The following is a 20,971-nucleotide window of genomic DNA, read 5'->3' on the forward strand; positions in this document are numbered from 1 at the left end:
AGACTAGCCATAGGTAGGCAGTCTCAGGGTTGGCTCACGAGCTCAGTGTTGCCATCAGCGACATTACTTCTCTTCACCTCTCTGTCTTCCCATCCTCAAAGTGTCCGTGTATCTCCTACCTTGGTCACAGGGTGTCTGCAGCAGGTGCAAGCTTTACCACCTCACGTGACAGTGTTCCTAAGCAAGAAAGAAGAGAGCTTACCTCCTCTTTCTCCTTTTGTAGGAAAAGAAAATGTTTCTCAGAAAAACCCCAGCAAACTTCCCTTATGTCTTAGTGGACAAAACTGGATTCTATGGCCATTCTGAGCTCCCAGAAGGGCTGAGAAAAGTGAAGCTGTCATTCTCAATCTCTCCTGGAATTGGGTGCTTCCAGCAGACAAGAAGGATGAGCAAAATGTTTGTTAGGGGGGCTGTCAGAATATTAAACACTACTTGAGAGCATTCTAAACACTTACCATACATTAATCCATTAGATCCTCACGGCAAGTCCCTGGGGTGGGTAGGTGTGATTATTATAATATTACTTTACACAGAAGCAAACTGAACTTCAGCGATAATAACATAGTGAGGCAGTGAAGGAGCCAGGATTCCAACGCCATCGCCAGACTCCGGAGGCTGCACTGCTAACGACATATTACACTGCTCTCAGCCTGCAGCGACCGCCTCGGCAGGCAATCGGCCAGGCTTCCAAAAGTCTAACACATAAAAGGCCTGAGCCATGCTTATCTCCTTGTGAAGTGCAAATGTGACATTTTCCCCTGGCTGCAGTCACGGTGTGGGTGAGAAGAGCAGAGAGGCATCCAGGAGTGACAAGAATTGCTTTTCATCATCATCAAGGCTGCATCAACAGCCAGGGCCATGGTCGGGGCCAGGGCTGGGACCAGGAGAGTACAAGTCACGGCCAAGGGCCAGTGATAAATAGTCAGCAGCCCCCTGCGCCATCACAGGTGTCAGGACATCTGGGCAAGTCAGAGGGGAGTGATGCAGAGTCCAGTTACAAGCAGGCAGGATTGGCGGAGAATAGAGTTTCCAAGTTAGAGGAATGTTTTAGAGGCCACTCCACTCTCTCTCTCATTTTCAAATGAGTGAAATGAGGCCCAAATAGAGTGGAGTAATGTGTTCCAGATCACCCAACTTGTCTATGGAGAATGTGAGGCACAAAATGAGGGCCTTTTTCCAGGTGAAACAGAAAGAACCTGGGGTCAGGTCCTCAAGGAAGCCTTCTTTGTCTGACCCTTGTAGAAAGCATCCCTAGTGCTTCATACAGGCTTCTGTTAACACTTTCTGTTATAATATCAAATTTATTCACTTATGTCTGGGTCTCCCTGATTACCTTGGGAGCGTCTCAAAAGCCCGACTACACTCAGCTCTGGACAAGAATCTTGACAGCTCCACGTGCATGGCCCCTCTGATGATCATTTCCTCCTTGATAAAATGGAAAAAGCAATAGCTCCAACCTCACAGTGTTGCTGGGATGATCGAGTTTTAAACGCACATGGCACTGTGTGCCAGGCAGATTCAGCGGTTGGTAAGTAGCATTTATTGGCCATTTCATATCTCCCTGGTGCCTCCTCTCAAGTTGAGTAAATCAATTTATCAACCAGCGGAAGAGTCAACATCACAACAGAGAGCAGGTAGCAGAACGTTAGAGAGACATAAAGACGTGATGAAGAAAGAAGCAGGCACAGGCAAGGTCTGAGTCCAAAAGGGTAGTGAGATCACATAGAACTGAAGATGTACAAGAAACAGAAAGTAGAAGAGCCTTCACCACGAACTCTGTCTCCCAAACCTGCCTCGAGGTTCTTCAGCTTGGGCTCCTCAAGATTTCAATAAGACAGGTACCGTTTTGACTAGCTTCTTTAGACAGATCTAAAGAGATTGAAGCAATTTGCTTTAGGTTATAAAGCTGGTAAGTGGCCAAGCCAGGACTAAATACGAAGGCTAGATGACCTCAAAACCATGTTCTACGTGCATACGAATCATCACGGGATTAAATAAGCTAATACACGTGGCATTCTTGGCCCAACACGGGGCACAGGAGAGGTGGCTCATGTCATTGCTGGTTTATCATTACATTCCAAGGGTCCCCCCTTCACTGGTCCCAGAAGAGAAGGATGGCGGCACTGTGGTTCCTAAGGAAGAAGTGGAGCCTCGTAAGCCCCAGCATTTATTGGAGGCAGGACCCAGAAGCGCTGATGGTGCGTGGCCCCCTTGGTCCAGGTGAAACAAGAGGCTGCCAGACCCAGAGGTAGGCAGAGTGGCAGAGGTTCAACCCGAAACCTCCCCATATTTCTAATCCGTCCATAACCCTCATTAATAATACAGCCAAAGAGGCAGAAGAGGCAGCGGCAGTGATGGCAGCAGCAAAAATGCAAGCGAGGAAGCAGCTGGCACCGGAGGGCCTTGTGCCAGGCTCACGGCCAGGAGGGACTCCGGCAGTGATGACAGTGGTAAATAAACAGGACTGATGGCTGGAGTGGGGCCCCGTACCCTGCCTGGGAAGGGACCAGGGGAGATGGGATTCTTGTGCATCCCATCCCACTGGTGTAGGCCCAGCCATCACGGGTTTACCCACATCAGACTGTGATCCGTCCCCCCGCTGGGCACTCCAGAATCACCTGTTACAGCAGCAGTAGTTTCGCAAGCCAAACAAGACGTGGATTCATCCAGGCCACCTGTAAAGGGATGTGAAGCCTAACAACCTATGCAAAGCTCCTAATTGTCATAATTAATTTGGCGCCTCTTCAGTGGTAGATGCTAACCAAGTACCAGAGCGTGAAAGCCCATTCCCTGATAACGTGGTTAGCCCCCCCATAATTAAAGCTGTGAGGAATCGTCATTTGAAAAACCTAAGTGCCATATTTTCCTCGCTAAACTGTTTTTGTCATTTTCTCTTCTTTGGTCCTCTCTATCCACTACTGAGGTGAACATTTTACTTTCTTCGACTTATCCAGTTACTGCTTTCCTGTTGCATAATTTAGGTTATAATTATTTTCTCATTTTCCCCTCCAGCTGGCAGTAGTTTGGTCCCTTCCACCTCGTAGTTCTTTAAAATGTCACACTGTTGCTCTAGCTTATTTAAACACTCTGGAAAGTGAAGAAGTGTAGCCATTGGAAGTGCATCCCCACATCCCTTAGAAGGGAGTCCCTGTTGTCTTTCCGTGTGCAGCAGACAGGACCAGGATCCAGCAAGCTAAAAAAAACAGCTGATTGCAGTCGCAAAAAAAAAAAAAAAAAAAACACAGTCTGGCTTCTACTTAAAAAAAAAAAAAGATGAGGGATATGGTATGAGAGCAGAATTCACTTTATGAGGGGAAACAAAGCAAAAAACATTTAATAGCAATAGTGTCCCAAGTATCAAGTTCTCACTGTATCTCTCTATCGACAGCTGATATCACAGGCCACCTCCACCGATGAGGGCTTCCAAACAAAGACTTTCTTATTCTGTTTCTCCATTTGTCACTCCTAAAAGATACAGTGATCCAAAGTTTATCGCTGAAAGATAGGACAAAAAACTGGTGACAAAAACTTTACGATAAATGGTGGACTTTTTTCTGTCTGAAAAAAGGGAAAAATAATGCATCCATTTTCAGAAGTTCTCTTTTTGTTTCTTTCTTTTGATTCCCAAGAGAGCACATTTTTAGTAGAATTGAATTATTCACATGAATGCTAACCAACGTCAGCCACTCTGTATTCTGTAAGGAATTGAGCTTATAAAATGAATCATCCTGAGTATTTGCTAAACACAAAATCACAAGAATTTGTAAATAATAAATTGTAAAATGTACTTTAGAATGACTGCTCCAACATTTGAGTAGACTCTTTTTCGAAGAACAGATCACAGGAATTCCACTGCCTCTTTCCTCAGAATTTCTATAACTTTGAGGAAGACACTTATAGGAAATCTCTTTTACAAGTTAAGAAACCAGTCTGTATGTTTATAAGCCAAGGGCTTATATGCAGAACTTCTCAAGAAATCCAGGGGTTAGATATCCCGATATCGCTGACAGCTCACTGACAATGTCCTGTAAGTTGAACATAGTAATACCTCAGTTGTACAGAGGGAAGAAATTAAGTACCAAAGAGCTGAAATAATTCACTTAGAGTGATCAAAAAAAGTTAAGGACAAACTAAACTTGGTTCAGATAATCCTCAAACCCTCACACACATAAAACGACTTGTATTTAAGAGAAAGACCATGTCCATTCTGTTCTCCTTTGTCTTCCAGACCTAATTTTTATTGTTAATTAAATATGCAAATGACTTCCATTTTATAAATTAATATTTATTTTTACAGACAATGACCATTATGAATATCGCTGAGACCTGCAACTATTTTTTTATGAACTTTATTTTTTACATTAAGAAGGAACCACTATTAAGGTAGAGGTAGATATTCTAATTCAACATGAACCATTTTAACTCCTAAAAGCTTAACAAAGGAATTGTGTTAGTTGGGAACCATTTGTGTACAAGTCATAAAACTCCAACTCAATTGACTTAGGCAAAAGGAGATGGTATTAGGAGGCTATTGGAGGATTTTCATGTACCCAAATGACAGCAAGGGCTGGGGATTTAAGCAGTTGCACCCGAGACAAGGAAGAGCAGCTCTCTCCCTCCCCTTTTGGGCTCTCAGTGGTGCTGTTTCGACCTCCTATATTAGAGATTCCGTTCTCTCACATGGTGGCCACCAGCAGCTTCCAAGGCCCTCTGTTCCACAGCTTCTCCCATCAGCTTCTAATACTCATCTGCTCCCTTAGCTCAAGTTCAAAAACTCCTGAGGACAAGTTGATCAAACTGCCTCGATCTGCGTGACTATATCCAATGAGGTGAGACACCCTTAATGGTAGACTCTACCTGAAGGGTATGGTTGGAATCTAGGCAGGAGTAATTCTCCAAAAAGGGGACAGGACGGGAAGGAAAGGCTACTGAACAGCTAACTGGGCAGATAAACCAAGAATAATCAAGTAGAACAAAAGCAAACACAGATTCTGAAAGTTCAGATAACATCAGAAAGTTAAGATGGCACAAGACAGAACGCTGGAAATTGGCATTAAGGCATTCTTCAGTACATTCTTTTTACTTCTGTTTCCCAGCCAAAACAATGAATACATAACTGTAAAACTTGACAACATACCATTCTCTCCCCTCTTGTAGATGTTTTCTGTCACTTCCCCATGGCATCAAAGCTTTTGGCCTAAAAATTGCCCCTAAAGTCTTACACAAAGCATCCATAATGTTACTGTCAGAATTGTTTCAGAGCTGTCTATGTTATTTTTAGGGTTCAGATCTTCTTCTGTGCGTTTCCTCATTCCATATTCACGACATTATCTTCCGAGCTTTGCAATTCTGATGCAATTTCCAGTTCATACTTTTTCAGTTGCTGCATTTTCATGTTTAAATCCAGCAGAGTTCTGGCCAGCTGGCAATTCTGGAAATGCATTTCCAGCTAAAAGTTAGAAAAAAATAAGGATTTTTATTAGCCTGAGATATGGATCAAATGAAACTGCTCTCTGCACAGGAAAAATAAGGACTTTGTAGGAAAGGAAAACAAGATATCAAGAAAGACGTATTTCTCATCTTATTCTCCAGTTCTGACTGTTTGGCCTGACTATAAAACTGACTTTCTCTACGATAAGGTAAAATCCAGATATACAAATAGCTTTCGAAATGGCCTTGCAATGAAAACAAAAAAAGCTCATGCACAGAGCCATCCATTTGAAAAATTCCTGTGCATAGAAGGCTGTTTCCAAGCAATGGCATGTGATCTGCGAGGGAATCATTTATCTCTATGAGCTTTCTGAGCTCCAGGATAACTGCTCAGGGCCCCCTGAACTTTCAGGACCTGGGCCCATTTACTTGATTACTTGTCATTTCAAGTTTTTAGGATTTTAAATGGTCTCCCTGTTGAGCAAAACATTTAACGACCCCTTTGCGTGTACTTATAGAATCTAACAATTTTCACTGTAGAGTGAAATCTGTTATACAGCAAGGCTGATTTATACCCTCCCTCCAGTGGGAGTTTGTGAAGGTCCTCGTGTATTAAGAAATAGATCGATCTCTCGGGCAATGTACCTAAGAGGCAGTCTGACAAAAGCTTAGTCCAACATAATCTTTGCATTATAGTTGAAAACTAGTAATCAACTATTTGCATATTTCTTCAATTAGGGTCTTGTTTAATGCAGTTCATGAGAACCCTGTTCTCTCTGCTGAAAACCCCTCATCAACTCACCAAAAGAAACCACCCCAGGGTGAACCAGGACATTCCGCTGGTAAAAAGCAAATATGGGCAGTCCCCTCCTAATTTGCAAAATAAAGTCACTGGATAAAATTTCTTTCAGTTTTCCTCTGACATATTTTTCTTCATTCTTCAGCACCTGGAACCATTTCTTTGATAGCAAGAATTTGCAAAGAATAAAGTAAATGAACATCCAGCAAACAGACAGTAACAACACAACCACTAGCACAAGAAGCCCTGGCACCTTGCCTACAGGAAGCTTCTGTTCTCCAGTGTGGAACGGACGCCCTATAAACCTGCCCTATGCTTCCAGCTTTATTTCCTGGCCCTCTTCCCACACCAGCTCCCACTGCAGCTGGTCAGAAACTTTGCTTGTCCCAGAATAAACACGTTGTACTGAGCCACATCTTCTGCCCGCTCTGCCCCTTGCCACCCACTTCCTGTTGAGCTCAGCCAGATGCCAACTCTTCTTAGAAGCCTTCTCTGTCTCGCCTTATCTGTGCTTCCACAGTGTTCTGTACATGTGCCTCTCCTAGCACACAGCCTACACTAGACTGATGATTTTGAGCACAGTTTGTTCTTATTCATAACTGTATCCCCAGCTAGGGGTGCACTGCCTGCTCACGCAACATGGTGGGTTCTCTGTGTGTTTGTTAAAAGACTGAGTGAAGGAATGACTAAATGGAGAAACTGATGAACACCCATCCTATACTTTCATGCCAAGAATCAAGCAGTTGAATTACTGATAATGGCTCACCATCTAAGCAAAACAAAGTATGTGTAACTCACACCTGTTTAGGAAAGTCAAACACCAGTGATTCCTTAATTTTCTTTCCTCATGGATCCCACTGAGAATCTAATGAAAGCTATGAAAGAAGTGCATTTGATGTGCATACAGAATTTGGCATACAATTTTAGGTATATAGAACCCCTGGAATTCACTCCCAGGCCCTGGAATTCAATGCAAGCCACTAAGAAGACCAATTCAAACAACAAATAATAGCATAAATAACATTTCATAAGTAGCAACATGCCTCTAAATGAACTGAACCTGTTCATCATTGTTCCTTACACAAATACCACCCTAACAGATGATGTGTGGACATACATGTATGGATAGGTGCCAGTTCCTACAGAAAACTGGCTAATGGCCCATTATCAAAAACGGCTTCTTCTAGTGGTGATGGTGTTGAGGATCCACATTCTTTTGCTGCTTCATGACTGGCCACACACAATGGTGAAATGGTCGGCCAAGATGTTGACCATGATCTCTATCCCAGGAACACAGCATCTGTGTATGTGTGACATTCTTTGCGTCCTTTCCAGAAAAACCCTTGATCTTCCATGCCTAGGTATCTGTCACTTTGGGGGCACAACCAAAACACAGTAAGAGCCACTGAGTAGTGTCTATGTTCTATGCACTTTATATAACATTAACTCATACAATACTTACAGTGATCTATGAGTTTATTATTTCCATTTTACAGCTGAAACCCAAACTTGCTAATTAGCATTCCTAAAGTAATAGGAACAGTGAGAGCAGAGCCTGTAAATGTTAATGCTGGGATTTGAACCCTCATCTATTTGGAATTTTATTCTCCACCTCTTCCCCACCCCCGGTGCATTACTTGCTTAAAACTCCTACTAGTGGAACGACTAGTTAGAATGTGAAGGTTCAAGTGCCTCGGAGCTTACTGAATGTAATTTCTTCACTTGATTTAAATGAGTCAGCTGAGGGCTTCCCTGGTGGCGCAGTGGTTGGGAGTCCGCCTGCTGATGCAGGGGACGCGGGTTCGTGACCCGGTCCGGGAGGATCCCATGTGCCGCGGAGCGGCTGGGCCCGTGAGCCATGGCCGCTGAGCCTGCGCGTCCGGAGCCTGTGCTCCGCAATGGGAGAGGCCACAGCAGTGAGAGGCCCGCGTACCGCAAAAAAAAAAAAAAAAGAGTCAGCTGAGGTATGGGAGGGATGGTGACAGCCCAGGTCAGCAGCACAGGGTGACTAAGCCCGGGCTCAGCCTTCCAGTGGGCGTCCTCATCCATAGCACCCCCCTCCAGGCCATCTCTACTAATGAGGGGTCTCGCCCAGCCACTGCTCAGGTATTGGAAGAAAACCATGTGTTTCTCCTATATGGCTGGGTCAGAATTAATACATACCTTGTCAGATTCAAATTGTTAACACAGGTAAAATTAAATTGACTACCTTCTTGCCCTTCTCAAACTCAGAAACAAGATAAACTGTTAAGGTTCTTAAATCAGGCAACTGACTGATGGTTGAATGCGTTCTAAAGTAGTGGTTAACATTTTATTAGTATTCAATGCGAAAGACTAGAACTTTCCAAATCTCCACTACACATATTCATGGGCAGCACCGTTTTAAAGCTTAAATTGCTCTTATTCATTTTGTCTCTTTCAAATTGTACCTAACTTGGAAATTGTTTAAATCACAAAACAGTAACTAAAATATTTACGTACAGTTCCTCCTGCCTAATGTTAAAAAGCTACAATTTTACAAAATACCTTATTATCATTTTTTGTTTTCTGAATTCTTACCCAGGGGAAAGATAAAACTTGCAGAATAAAAGAAACAGTTGCTGATGGACTCGCTCCATCCATCCTGTGATTTCATTTCATTGAAACTTCCGCCTCCGAGCCCCATAACATGCACGTACTATGAGTTCCCTAGAGGGAACTTTCTATGTGGTAGAAAAATATAGAACAAGTTGGGGAGGGGTGGTGACGGAGGTCTCGGGTGTGTCACTAGTAGACTCAGCCCTCGACAGCCAGCCAGCACCTCGGGCCCTGCCGGACCCCTCCCCTCCCCCGCTTCCCTCCTGGATGCTGCCTGGGAGGCAGGAGCATCGGCACGGTCGGGGAAGATCGACGGCCGGTGACCAGCTCGCCCACGCGGCACGGCCTCACCCTCTCCCTGGGAAAAGCGGCGCTCGGCCTCCCAAGCCCTCGGTGGGGCGCGTGCGCGGCCCGCGGCCGGGGGCCCCGGGAGAGGACGAAGGAGAGGCGGCCCCGAGAGCCGGCCGCCAGCGGGCTCACCAGCTCGGCGCGCAGCCCGGCCAGGGCGCTCTCGACGCGCGCCCGGCTCCGCTCCTCCCGCGCCGCCTCCGCCGCCGCCTCCTCCCGCGAGCGCCTCGAGACGCCGCGCGGCGCCGCCCGCTGGAAGGCACTCGCCAGTCGCCGCCTGAGGTCTTCTAGCAGCGGGCTGGCGGCTGGGGCCTCCTCCGGGCCGGCCACGCTCTCACCGCCTCCGGTAAAGCCTCGTGAGGGAGGCAGGGTTGAGGGCCTGAGCCCGGCGCCAACTAGGATGCCGTGGGGCCCCCGGGAAGTTCCCTCTCTGCGGCGGCTGGAGTCCCCCAAGGACATCTCGGAGACGCTGGGTTCCAGGCTTGTATTGCTAAAGGTTTGTTTCCAAGTGCGAGATGAGGGCGGGTGAGATTGGGGGCGGGGTAACTCATGGAACCGGCGGGACCACTGCCAAGTGGGACGGGGCTATTGCTCCGCTGTGTAGAGGCGCTCCTTTCCCCCAGCCTCATCTCTCTGTCCTTCTTCCCTCCTTAGCAACAGACGAAGGAAGTGGTTCCCATAACTTCGAGAAGAGGTTTCAACTGGCCCCCTTTTTCTTGCTCCTTGGAATGTCGTTCTAAGGGAAGACTTGGGTCCATCCAGGTAGGTGGAAGTTGAGGTACGGATGGAAAGTTTGAGGCCCGGGTTGCCTCGAGTATTAATATTTCAGCCCTGTAAAATATTTTTCTCTGGCTTTCTACCGACTGAGGCACTGTGACAGGTGTTGTGGATATAAAGTCTGATTAGGCCTCGTACCAATCCCAGGCGTTGCCCACAGTCAAGTGGGAGAAGCTGGGCCCTGTTTGAAACTTAGAATGATCTTTCCACAAGCCCAACAATGCAGAAGACACTTCGATTCTGAAACTCCGTGTTTTTTTCTATACTTGACACCCTTCTGCCACTTTCACATTGTGAAGGGGTTAAAATGAAAAATAAAAATGCCTCTTACTCCAGAGTGTGTTATTTTCTAATTCCCAACTCAGTGTAATCAGGTGCCAGTATTACTTGTATATCCTTTATCAGTGAACAGAATCAGCTGCCTCTTTTGGATCTAATCGAGAATTTCTAAAAAGGAATAAACAATCAAAATTTTTGTGTGATCATAGAATGCAAATACCTACCCCCCCCATCCAGAAAGGGGGCAGAGATGTCCATACAGTACTCCCAGAATTAATCATTCATTTAATAATGATTTACAAGTCACCTGCAATGTTCCAAGTCCCTGATTGGTATTGAGGGCAGTAAGAGCTAATTGTGATTAGTGTTTCCTGTGTATCAGGCACTTTTCATATATTAACCCATTTTATCTTCACAATAACCCTGTGAGGAAGGTACTATTAGTTTCTGTATTTAACAGGTGAGGAAACTAAGGCAGATGTTAAGCTGTAAGGCAAAGATCACAAAACTGGTAAATGGTGGGCCTGGGATTTGCACCTAGGAAGACTGGCTTGTGCTCTGAACCACTGAGACACACCTTGGGTACACACTACCTCCCAAAGAGGAAAAGAAGTTGCTCAGTTGTGTGACTGAATGTTCACATTCCCTGTGCTCATAAAATTCAACTCTACGGAAATGGCTTAAGGCTCAACTGGATAAGGAGCAGTGCAGGTTACCAATTCTGCCGATAATCTGCCGAATTCACTCTGCCCCCTTACAATAGTTTACAACCTAAGCACAGTCATATACCTATCATTGTATATTTGTCACAAAGATTCTCTAGAAACATTTGAAGATGTGTTCTATTGGTGGAAATTATGAAAATCCATATGGTCTACTAGGAACTAACAATATAAATATTTAAGTTTTTTAAATTTGTGGTTTTTATGCATATATGTGATAGGTGGTGGGGCTTGAAAACCAGCACCAGTCAATGTGCAGTAGAAATATTTTTTTATATATAAATTTATTTATTTATTTTTGGCTGCATTGGGTCTTTGTTGCTGCACACAGGCTTTCTCTAGTTGCGGCGAGCGGAGGCTACTCTTCGTTGCGGTGCATTGGCTTCTCATTGCGGTGGCTTTTGTTGCGGAGCATGGGCTCTAGGCGCGCGGGCTTCAGTAGTTGTGGCACATGGGCTCAGTAGTTGTGGCTCGCGGGCTCTAGAGCACAGGCTCAGCAGTTGTGGCGCTCGGGCTTAGTTGCTCCGCGGCATGTGGGATCTTCCCGGACCAGGGCTCGAACTCATGTCCCCTGCATTGGCAGGCGGATTCTTAACCACTGCACCACCAGGGAGGTCCAGAAATATTTAAAATTAGTTTTCTGCTGTGATTTTTCACTTCTGTTTCCAGATCATTTTCTTCAACAAGAATTTCAGTTAAGTTTGATTTAATTCAACAAACAGTGAACGGTGCATGTTCATTTAAGCACTGTCCCATGTAAGGGAGATAAAAAGGTGAATAAAGCACAATTATTGCCCTCCAGAAGCTTAAAGCCTGAAAGAACAAATTCATTCAGCAGTAGTTATTTAATATCTTATTTATATACCAAGTATTATACAGAGTGCTCAGGCTGTGAAAGTAAACCAGTAAGACAAAATGGTGTTTTAGAATAGATTGGTTTTATCACAAATTAATTATTTTCCATAGATCAATTTTTTCAGCCATGGTGCATCTTGAATTTTACAATTTTTTTTCTTTTATACGAGTAAAATGAATGGAAGCATTGGTGAATCAGAGTGAATATAATATGCGGAGACATTTGCGTTAGGAAATGTATTAGTTATCCATTGCTACATAACAAATTGTCCCCAAATTTAGTGGTTTAAAACAACAATAAATATCATTTCTTACCTTTTCTGTGGACAAGAGTTTGGGAACAGCTTAGATTATGATCTGGGACTTTCATGACATTGTAGTCAAATATTATCCGAAGCTGGATGTGATTGGAGCTGGAGGGTCTGCTTGCAAGGTGGGCCATTCACATAGCTGGCAGATTGGTGCTGGTGTTTGGTGGGAAGCCTTAGTTTCTCTCCATGTGGACCCTTTACCAGGACTGCTTGAGTGCCCTCATGATGTAGTGGCCAGCCTACCTCAGAACAAGACAGAGAGAGAGAGAGAGAGAGAGAGACAGCCAGATGGAAGCTCTTTATATGTGTTCTGAACCATATTTTTATGATCTAGTCTTGGAAGTCACACGGCATCACCACATTCTGTTTATTAGAATCAAGTATCTAAGTCTGGACCCCATTTAAGTGGAGGGGAATTAGGCTCCTTCTTTTGAAGTAAGGAGTATCAAAAAATATGCAGACAGATTTTTAATCTGCCACAGGAAAAATATGGTATAGACATGTAAACAGTGAATCAAATGACTGCTGACTTCCTGTCAAAAAAAAAATGAAGGTCAGAAGATATTAGAACAATATTTTTTTAGGTTCAGGAAGGAAAAAATTAACATAGATTTCTATATCCAGCAAAAATATCCTTCAAAGGCAAAATAAACGTGTTATGACATAAGAGAAAATTAGAAGAATTTGTTACCAGCCAACCTATGCTGTTAGAAATACTAAAGGAAACACCTCAGGCTGAAGTAAAATGGTAATAGAGGGAAACTCAAATCTTTAGGAAGGAATGAGAGTATAGGAAATTGTAAATACCTAGATATATACATATAAATGACTTACAGTCCTCTTAATTTTTTTAAAAAAACACATGACTGTTTAATGAAAAAATTATAACATTGTCTTCTGTGCTTTATAATGAATTTAGATGTATCAATATAATATAGTAACTATAGAATAAGTGATCTTGAGGATGAATGGAGCTGTACATTTTATATGAAGTGGTAAGGTAGTAACCCTAGGTACACTGTAAAAGATTAAGGGTATATATATTTTAAAGCCTAGAGCAATCACTAAAAAAAAATGGTGCAAAGAGGTATAGCTAAAAAGCCATTAGTGTGTCTATGTAGAAAATCTGAAACAATTAACAAAAAACACCCTTCTGATACTAATAAACAATTATATCAAAGTTGCAGGATACAAGTTGAATATACAAAAGCTAATCACTTTCCTATAAACCAGCAATAAGCAAGTGGAATTTGATGTTTTTTTGGGGGGAGGCCACACTGCATGGCTTGTGGGATCTTAGTTCCCCAACCAGGGATTGAACCCAGGCCCTCAGCAGTGAGAGCACAGAGTCCTAACCACTGGACCGCCAGGGAATTCCCTGGAATTTGATATTTCAAACACACATTACCTTTTACATTAGCACCCAAAAGAGAAAAACACTTAGGTATAAATCTAACAAAATATCCATATGGGGAAAACTACAAAATTCTGCTGAAAGAACTCACAACTTAACTAAGTAAATGGAGAGATACTCCATGTTCATAGATAGGAAGACTCAGTATTGTCAAGATATCGGTTCTTCCCAACTTGACCTATAGGTTCAATGCAATGCCAATCAAAATCCCAGCAAGTTTTTTGTGGATATACACAAACAGATTTTAAAGTTTATGTAGAGGGGCAAAATGCCCAGTAGCCCACATAATATTAAAGGAGAAGAGCATTGAGGACTGACAGTACTTGACCACAAGGCTTACTATATAAAGCTACAGTAATCGAGCAATGTGGTATTGGCAAAAGAATGGACATATAGATCCATGGACCATAGGCGAGAGATATACCCACATGACTGATCTTTGACAGACTAGCAAAGGCAACACAATGGAGAAAAGACATACACACAAGTGGTGTTGGAATGACTGGACATCTGTATGCAAAAAAAAAAAAATGAGTCTAAACACAGACACCCCTCACAAAAATTAATTCAAAACGGATCATAGACCAAAATGCATAACTATAATTCCTGGAAGATAATGTAAGAGAAAATTTACATGACTTTGGGTACATTGATGTCATTTTAGATACAACACCAAAGGCATGATCCATGAAAGAAATAATAACTTGAACTTCATTAAAACAGAAAACTTCTGCTCTGCAAAATATACTGTCAAGTAAATGAGAAGACAAGCCACAGACTAGGAGAAAATATTTGCCGAAGACATATCTAACAAAGGACGGTTATCCAAACTATACAAACTACTCTTAAAACTCAACAATAAGAAAATAACCCAATTAAAATGTGAGCAAATGACCTGGACACCAGACACCATCAACATATATGAAAAACAAATAAGCATATGAAAAGATGCTCAACATCACATGTCAGTAGGGAAATGCAAATTAAAACAATAATGTAAATGGAATATTACTCAGCCATAAAAAGAAACGAAATTGAGCTATTTGTAATGAGGTGGATAGACCTAGAGTCTGTCATACACAGTGAAGTAAGTCAGAACGAAAAAGACAAATACAGTATGCTAACACATATATATGGAATTTAAGAAAAAAAAAAAAAATGTCATGAAGAACCTAGGGGTAAGGCAGGAATAAAGACGCAGACCTCCTAGAGAACGGACTTGAGGTTATGGGGAGGGGGAAGGGTGAGCTGTGACGGGGCGAGAGAGAGTCATGGACATATACACACTAACAAACGTAGTAAGGTAGATAGCTAGAGGGAAGCAGCCGCATGGCACGGGGATATTGGCTCGGTGCTCTGTGACAGCCTGGAGGGGTGGGATAGGGAGGGTGGGAGGGAGGGAGACGCAAGAGGGAAGAGATATGGGAACATATGTATATGTATAACTGATTCACTTTGTTATAAAGCAGAAACTAACACACCATTGTAAAGTAATTATACCCCAATAAAGATGTTAATAAAAAAAAAAAAAAAAAAAAAAAAAAAAAACAATAATGTATCATTACATGTCTATTTGGCCATTCTGTGGCCAAAATTTAAAACACTGACAACACCAAATGTTAACAGGGAGGTGGAGCAATAGGAACTCTCATTCTTTGCTGGTGGGAATGTAAAATGGCGCAGCTACTTTGGAGGACACTGGCAGTTTCCTACAAAACTAAACGTACCCCTACCTTCTGATACAACAAGCATGCTCCTTGGTATTATATCTAAAGGAGTTGAAAACTTACGTCCACATGAAAACCTGAACACAAATATTTATAGCAGATTTCTTCATAATTGCCAAAACTTGGAAACAGCCAAGATGTCCCTTAGTAGGTGGATACAGAAACAAACTGTGGTACGTCCAGACAGTTGGATATTATTCAGCTAAAAACAAATGTGCTATCAAGCCATGGAAAAACATAGAGGAATCTTAAATGCATAGTGCTAATGGAGAGAAGCCAATCTGAAAATGGTTCATGCTGTATAATTCCAATTATATGACATTCTAGAAAAGGCAAAACTATGGTGACAGTAAAAAGATCAGTGGTTACCAGGATTGGGGGTTGGGGAGGGATGAATAGACAGAGCACAGGATTTTTAGAGCAGTAAAACTATTCTGTATGTTACTGAAATGGTGGAGACATGTCATTATACACTTGTCAAAACTCATGGAATGTATACCACCAAAAATGAACCCTAATGTAAACTGTGGACTTGGAGTGATAGTGATATGCCAATATAGGTTCATCGATTATAACAAATGTACCACTCTGGTGCAAGATGCTGATAGTGGGAGAGGTTATGTGGTTGGGGAGAGGCAGGGGGTGATGGAAACTCTCTGTACGTCCAGCTTAATTTTTCTGTGACCCTAAAACTGCTCTAAAAATAAAGTCTATCTTTTAAAGCCAGCAGATAAACTAAAATGTGCTTCTAAAAACATTAAATTAATCCAAAATGAAGCAGGAAAAGAGATACAGCTTAAAACACAGAGAGAGCAAATATAAAACATTTGGTAAATGGTAGGCCTAAATTAGATCATATCAAAAATTACATTAAGCCTTAATGTACTAAATATTCCAATTAAAAGGCAGAGGTGTTCAACTGGATTAAGCAAAAGCAAGAACCAAATATATTCTTCCTAAAAGAGATATACTTTAAATACAAATACAGGACTTCTGTGACCTGTAAAGATGGAGTCACATGAACTGGATTTATCCTCCTATCTGAAACAGCCAAGAAGCACCAAATATACTATTGAACTGACTTCAAAACACTGGACATCAGGCAATGAAAGACAGTGATCCCTGAGAGAATTTTTTTCAAACTGCCTTCTCAGTCTTGTTTACTGATTCCTCTCATCCTTGAGGACTTCAGAATTCAAAACACTGAACACCAGGCAATGAAAAACAGTGATCCCTGAAAGCTTTTTGTCAAACAGCCTTCTCAGTCTTGTTTACTGATTCCTCTCATCCTTGAGGACTTTAGAACGTCTCAGGCTGTGTCCTTGGACCACTTCGCTCCTTTATCTCCCTTCACTGCAAAGTGATTTCGTCTTGTTCCATGGCTCTTTATTTTCGGTCACTGAGTTGTTTGAGTTCTTTATGTATTTTCAATATTAACCCTTTATCAGGTTTATGATATGCAAGTATTTTATTTCTTTTTTATTGAAGTATAGTTGATTTACAATATTGTGTTAGTTTCAAGTGTACAGCAAAGTGATTTGGTTATACATATATGTATATATATTCTTGTTTTTTCCATGGCTTTTATTATGATCTATATGAAATGCTGACATCTCAAAATCTTATCTTTAGGCCAGACCTCTCTTCTAACTGTATCTCTACTTGGATGTTCAACTTAATATATCTCATTCTTAAACATTGATTACCTGCATCCCTTAATATATTCTTTTTTCAGTACCCCCAACCCAATTCAATAAATGGAAATTCTATTCTGTCAGTCACCCAAACCATAAATCTTGGAATCACTCACAATTTTCTTCTCCCTCTTTCACCCTACATGCAATTCATCAGCATATCCTGTAGGCTCTGCCTTGCAGTATATCCAGAATCAAAGAGCATCTAACTCCTGTCATCCTAATCTTCCCACTCCCTGTCCCCTAGACTATTGTCATAGCCTCCAACACATCTCTATACTCTATAATTGCCCTCTTTTTCTTCCCTAGTTTATTCTCCTTGCGGCAGATCATGTCACTTCTTCATTCAAGATCCTCCAGTGAAGGCTCCTTCATTCAAGATCCTTCCCACCTTACTTAGAACAAAATCCAGTGTTCTACCATAGCCTACAAAGCCCTTTATAATTCATCCCAAATGGCATTCCGTCCATTTCTCTGATCTTATCTCCTTCCTCTCTCTCCTTTGCTTACTCCATCTTGCCACCCTGGTCTCTTTACTGTTCTCCTTTCAGGGCCTTTGCTTTGTTATTCCTTTTTCCTAGGACTCTCTTCTCCCAGATACATGAGTGGCTAGTTCCCTTACTGTGTTCAAATGTCACTTCATCAGATAGACCTCCCTTGATCTAAATTAGCATATATACACCCCTCCACTCCCGTCATTCTCTGTGTTTTTGCCCTTCGTTTTATTCCTTAATACTTACACCAACTGTCATACTGTATATTTATTTGTTTTCTCATCTATCTTCTCTTGTCTGCTAATAGAATATAATCTCCATGAGAACAGGTACTTTCTCTTGTTAACTGCTATATCCCTAAAATAGTGCCTAAAATGGTATCTGGCATTTAGGAGGCAGTACATAAAACTTTGTGAAATGAATGAAAAGAAGAGAGAGAAAGAAACAGAAGGCATCAGGACAAAGAGAAGGATGAAGGGGAGAGAGATAAGGAGGAAGGAGCTGAGTAGACCAGCCAGGCAGCTGAAACAAACGTGGAATATCATGTCAGTTCATGAAATTCTCCAGAGTGACTCCAAAATGATAAATCAGGCCTGCTTGAAAAGAGCACAGTATCTGCTAATGAAAAGAAAAATAACCCCTGTCCTTGTAGCATATTTCTTCAATGCATTTGTTCAAAGTGCACGTGATGCAATGACAGGTCATGACATCAACCCCCAGTCCAGCCAGCTGACAGTGCCTGAACCCAACAGTCTCAGCTAAGTTTCTGAAACCATGTGATTTCTGGAATCATGTGGTCTGTATGTCTGTTTCTCTCTTTAGCTTCTTAAGGACAGCGCCTGGGTCTTCATCACCTTTTCATCACCTCCATGCTGGCATGAAACAAACACTTAACAAATACTGGTTAAATTCATTAATAAATTGATTAATACAGCAAGGCAGAAGGCAATTAACATTCATAGAGCACCTCTTAAATACTATATAGATATAGACATGGACACAAGTATAGATGCAGATATAGATTACTTATCGATATAGACAAAAGTATAGATATAGATACAGATATAAATTGTATACAATTTACTTAATCTTCACGAAAATCCTGTGTTAAGTTTGTTTTGTTCTGTTTTTCATATGGGAACCTGAAGTTCAAAGAAAGCAAGAGACTTGCTTAAGGTCATATAGTAGACAAGGAAATGGCTGAGAGAGGAGTTGATTCCAGATCTATATGTCTCCAAGGGTTATGCTCTTTCCTTTATACCATATCAGACAGTATACAGTTGCAGAATCATTAAAAATGAGCTAAAGAAGGTTAAAACTTTGTATTTCTTTTATTCCAGTTACCTAAACCAATTCTTCCCTAGCCTAAGTGTCACCCTTACGTTTAGCAAGGACACCTTCTCTCAGTCCTTTTGAAAAACAGGAGGTTGAATGCACATGTCATCCTCCTAATTCACGCAGAACAGCAGCAAAACGAAAGTCTGAAATTCCTTACGCAGAATCCTAGTCTCTCTAAATGTTTTTACATAAATTCATCAGTTAATATCTACCTTTGTTGCAACTCATTTCTACTTTTTTTTTTCCTGCCTGTTTACTGTTCCCTGGGAAACCTGGATACCAATTCTTTTATGTGTTCTTTAGCTGTACCTTGGGAACCTTAGCTTTAATTCCACTTCTTCGCTTCCTCTTCAACCATCCACTCTGAACAATTATTCTTTTAGGCAATGGGTTCCACGTGTTCCCACTGCAAGCAGAATGTCCCCGAGTGTTCTGTGCAAAAAAAAAGAAAAATATTTCTCTAGGCTTCAGAGAAAGGAGATTTTTCCTTATAAGCCTTAAAATAAATATTTGTAATTTTTTCAGTGAACAGCTTAGTGATTTGAATCATTTGAGAGTCTGTGGGGAGCGTGGTCATTGTTTTCTGGCTAATAGTTGGCAAAAAGTCCTTTTTAGTTGTGGAATGTCCAAGATGTAGTCATTGTCTTTCTAGCTTGATTTGCCAGAACTCTGGAGTCAAAATGCTGGTTTCAAATCCCAGCTTCACTCCTTGCTGGCCATTTGACTTTGTGTTAGCTCTCTGGGTCAGTTTGTTCACAAGTAAAATGAAAATAATCTTTTCCTCCTCACTCAGTTGCTGAGTAGATTAACTAAAGCACACAGGAGTGCTCTGAACCAAGTAGGTCTGGCTTACCCCAAGTAGGCCCTTCATGAATGTTATCTCTGCTCTCACGTAATGGATGTGATGGGGTTCTTGCTGTAGAGACATGTTTCTAAGCGTCGCATTAGTGAGCATCATAGTACTGTGTATCTAAAAGATACAGGAGAATTGGTATTAGGATTGCAAGGGAAACTGAGTCAGGTCTGAACTACAACAGTGAATCCAGGCTGGACAGTGCTCATTCCAATAGGTTGGATGACCATTTAAAATTGTCAGTGATCGTATGGAACAAGTATAATCATGTCGATCACATCTTCTAAGTGTGTATGGTGAGTTGTATTATTGTTCACAATATTCTCTGCCTCTTGGCAGTGGGGAGATTATATTTCTCCACTCCGCTGACCTCAGGCTTGGCCGTAGGACTTGCTTAAGCCAATGAACTGCGAGCAGATGGGGCATGTGTGATTTCGCAGCGAAATCTATAGGCGCCATCACACAATCTACCCTCTTCTGTTTTCTAGTGATGTCCCAGGGCAGGCAGTTCCTTCACCCTGGGTCCTAGAATAAAGATATCATGGAGCAGAGAGGAAGCTGGGCTATCTTGGGTGTGTAGTTCGATTGAGAAATAAATGTAGAAATCCAAAAGGACTAGTGTGTTTACTTTTTTGAGAGCCTTGATATCTGATTATCCTTTTGATCTCTTTCCTTTTTCTAAAAATAGAATGCAGATGAAAGCATCCAGAGGACTACGAGTTCTGGTACATTGAAATTTTGCTGTGTCGTTTCTGAGCAGAGATGTGCTGAAGCTTACTTGCCTCAAACAAGAAAAATCTAGTTGTTGGAAGGTACAAAAGATTTCTAGTAACTGTCCAAATACATTTGCTCTCTCATTAGATTAAATGCACTATGAGTATATATGAAATATAGATAACCGTAACTTTTTTATTGACAGAATATATAAAAGCAGATATGCAGGACACTGTATAATTTTAGACTGTCAGTTTATAGTCCGAGAAGAACATCACAGCTTTATTTCCACACTAAATATAAAAGGACATATGTTTTGAAGGAAATTAAAAGTGCTACTCTAGTGAACATAAGAATGATAAGAAAGGAAAACAGCCTTATTGCTTCCATGGAGAAAGTTTTAGTTGGCTGGATAGAAGATCAAAACAACCACAGTGTTCTCTTAAGCCAAAGCCTAATCCAGAGCAAGAACCTAATTCTCTTCAATCCTAAGAAGGCTGAGAGGGGTGAGGAAGCGGCAGAAAAAAGTTTGAAGCTAGCAGAGGTTGGCTCATCAGATATAAGGAAAGAAGCCGTCTCCATCACATAAAGGTACAACATGAAGCAGCAAGTGCTGATGTAGAAGCTGCAGCAAGTTAT

The 20,971-nt window shown here is 41.8% G+C and overlaps 2 protein-coding genes across 5 annotated transcripts in view; one reads left to right on the plus strand and one right to left on the minus strand.

Annotated features, from left to right (window-relative positions):
* The window catches only part of RAD21 (RAD21 cohesin complex component), a 146,211-nt gene that overhangs the window by 59,103 nt on the left and 66,137 nt on the right, over positions 1-20,971 (plus strand). For 3 of the 4 annotated variants that reach the window (XM_079902305.1, XM_079902309.1, XM_079902306.1), the window contains exons 2-3: positions 9,809-9,916; positions 20,307-20,430. The gene's annotated coding sequence lies outside the window, so the exon portion shown is untranslated. Of the gene's footprint in view, positions 1-9,520; positions 9,651-9,808; positions 9,917-20,306; positions 20,431-20,971 lie in introns of those variants that run through there. The other variant, XM_079902304.1, reaches the window with a different exon arrangement.
* AARD (alanine and arginine rich domain containing protein) lies at positions 4,194-9,613 on the minus strand (the record flags this gene model as incomplete). The annotated part of the gene is made up of 2 exons (XM_079902312.1): positions 4,194-5,449; positions 9,287-9,613. The coding sequence occupies 2 exons, from the start codon at positions 9,611-9,613 to the stop codon at positions 5,309-5,311; spliced, it is 468 nt and encodes a 155-aa protein (XP_079758438.1). The 3' UTR covers positions 4,194-5,308.

This window comes from Stenella coeruleoalba, assembly GCF_951394435.1.
Source record: "Stenella coeruleoalba genome assembly, chromosome: 17".
NCBI classification, from domain to species: domain Eukaryota; kingdom Metazoa; phylum Chordata; class Mammalia; order Artiodactyla; family Delphinidae; genus Stenella; species Stenella coeruleoalba.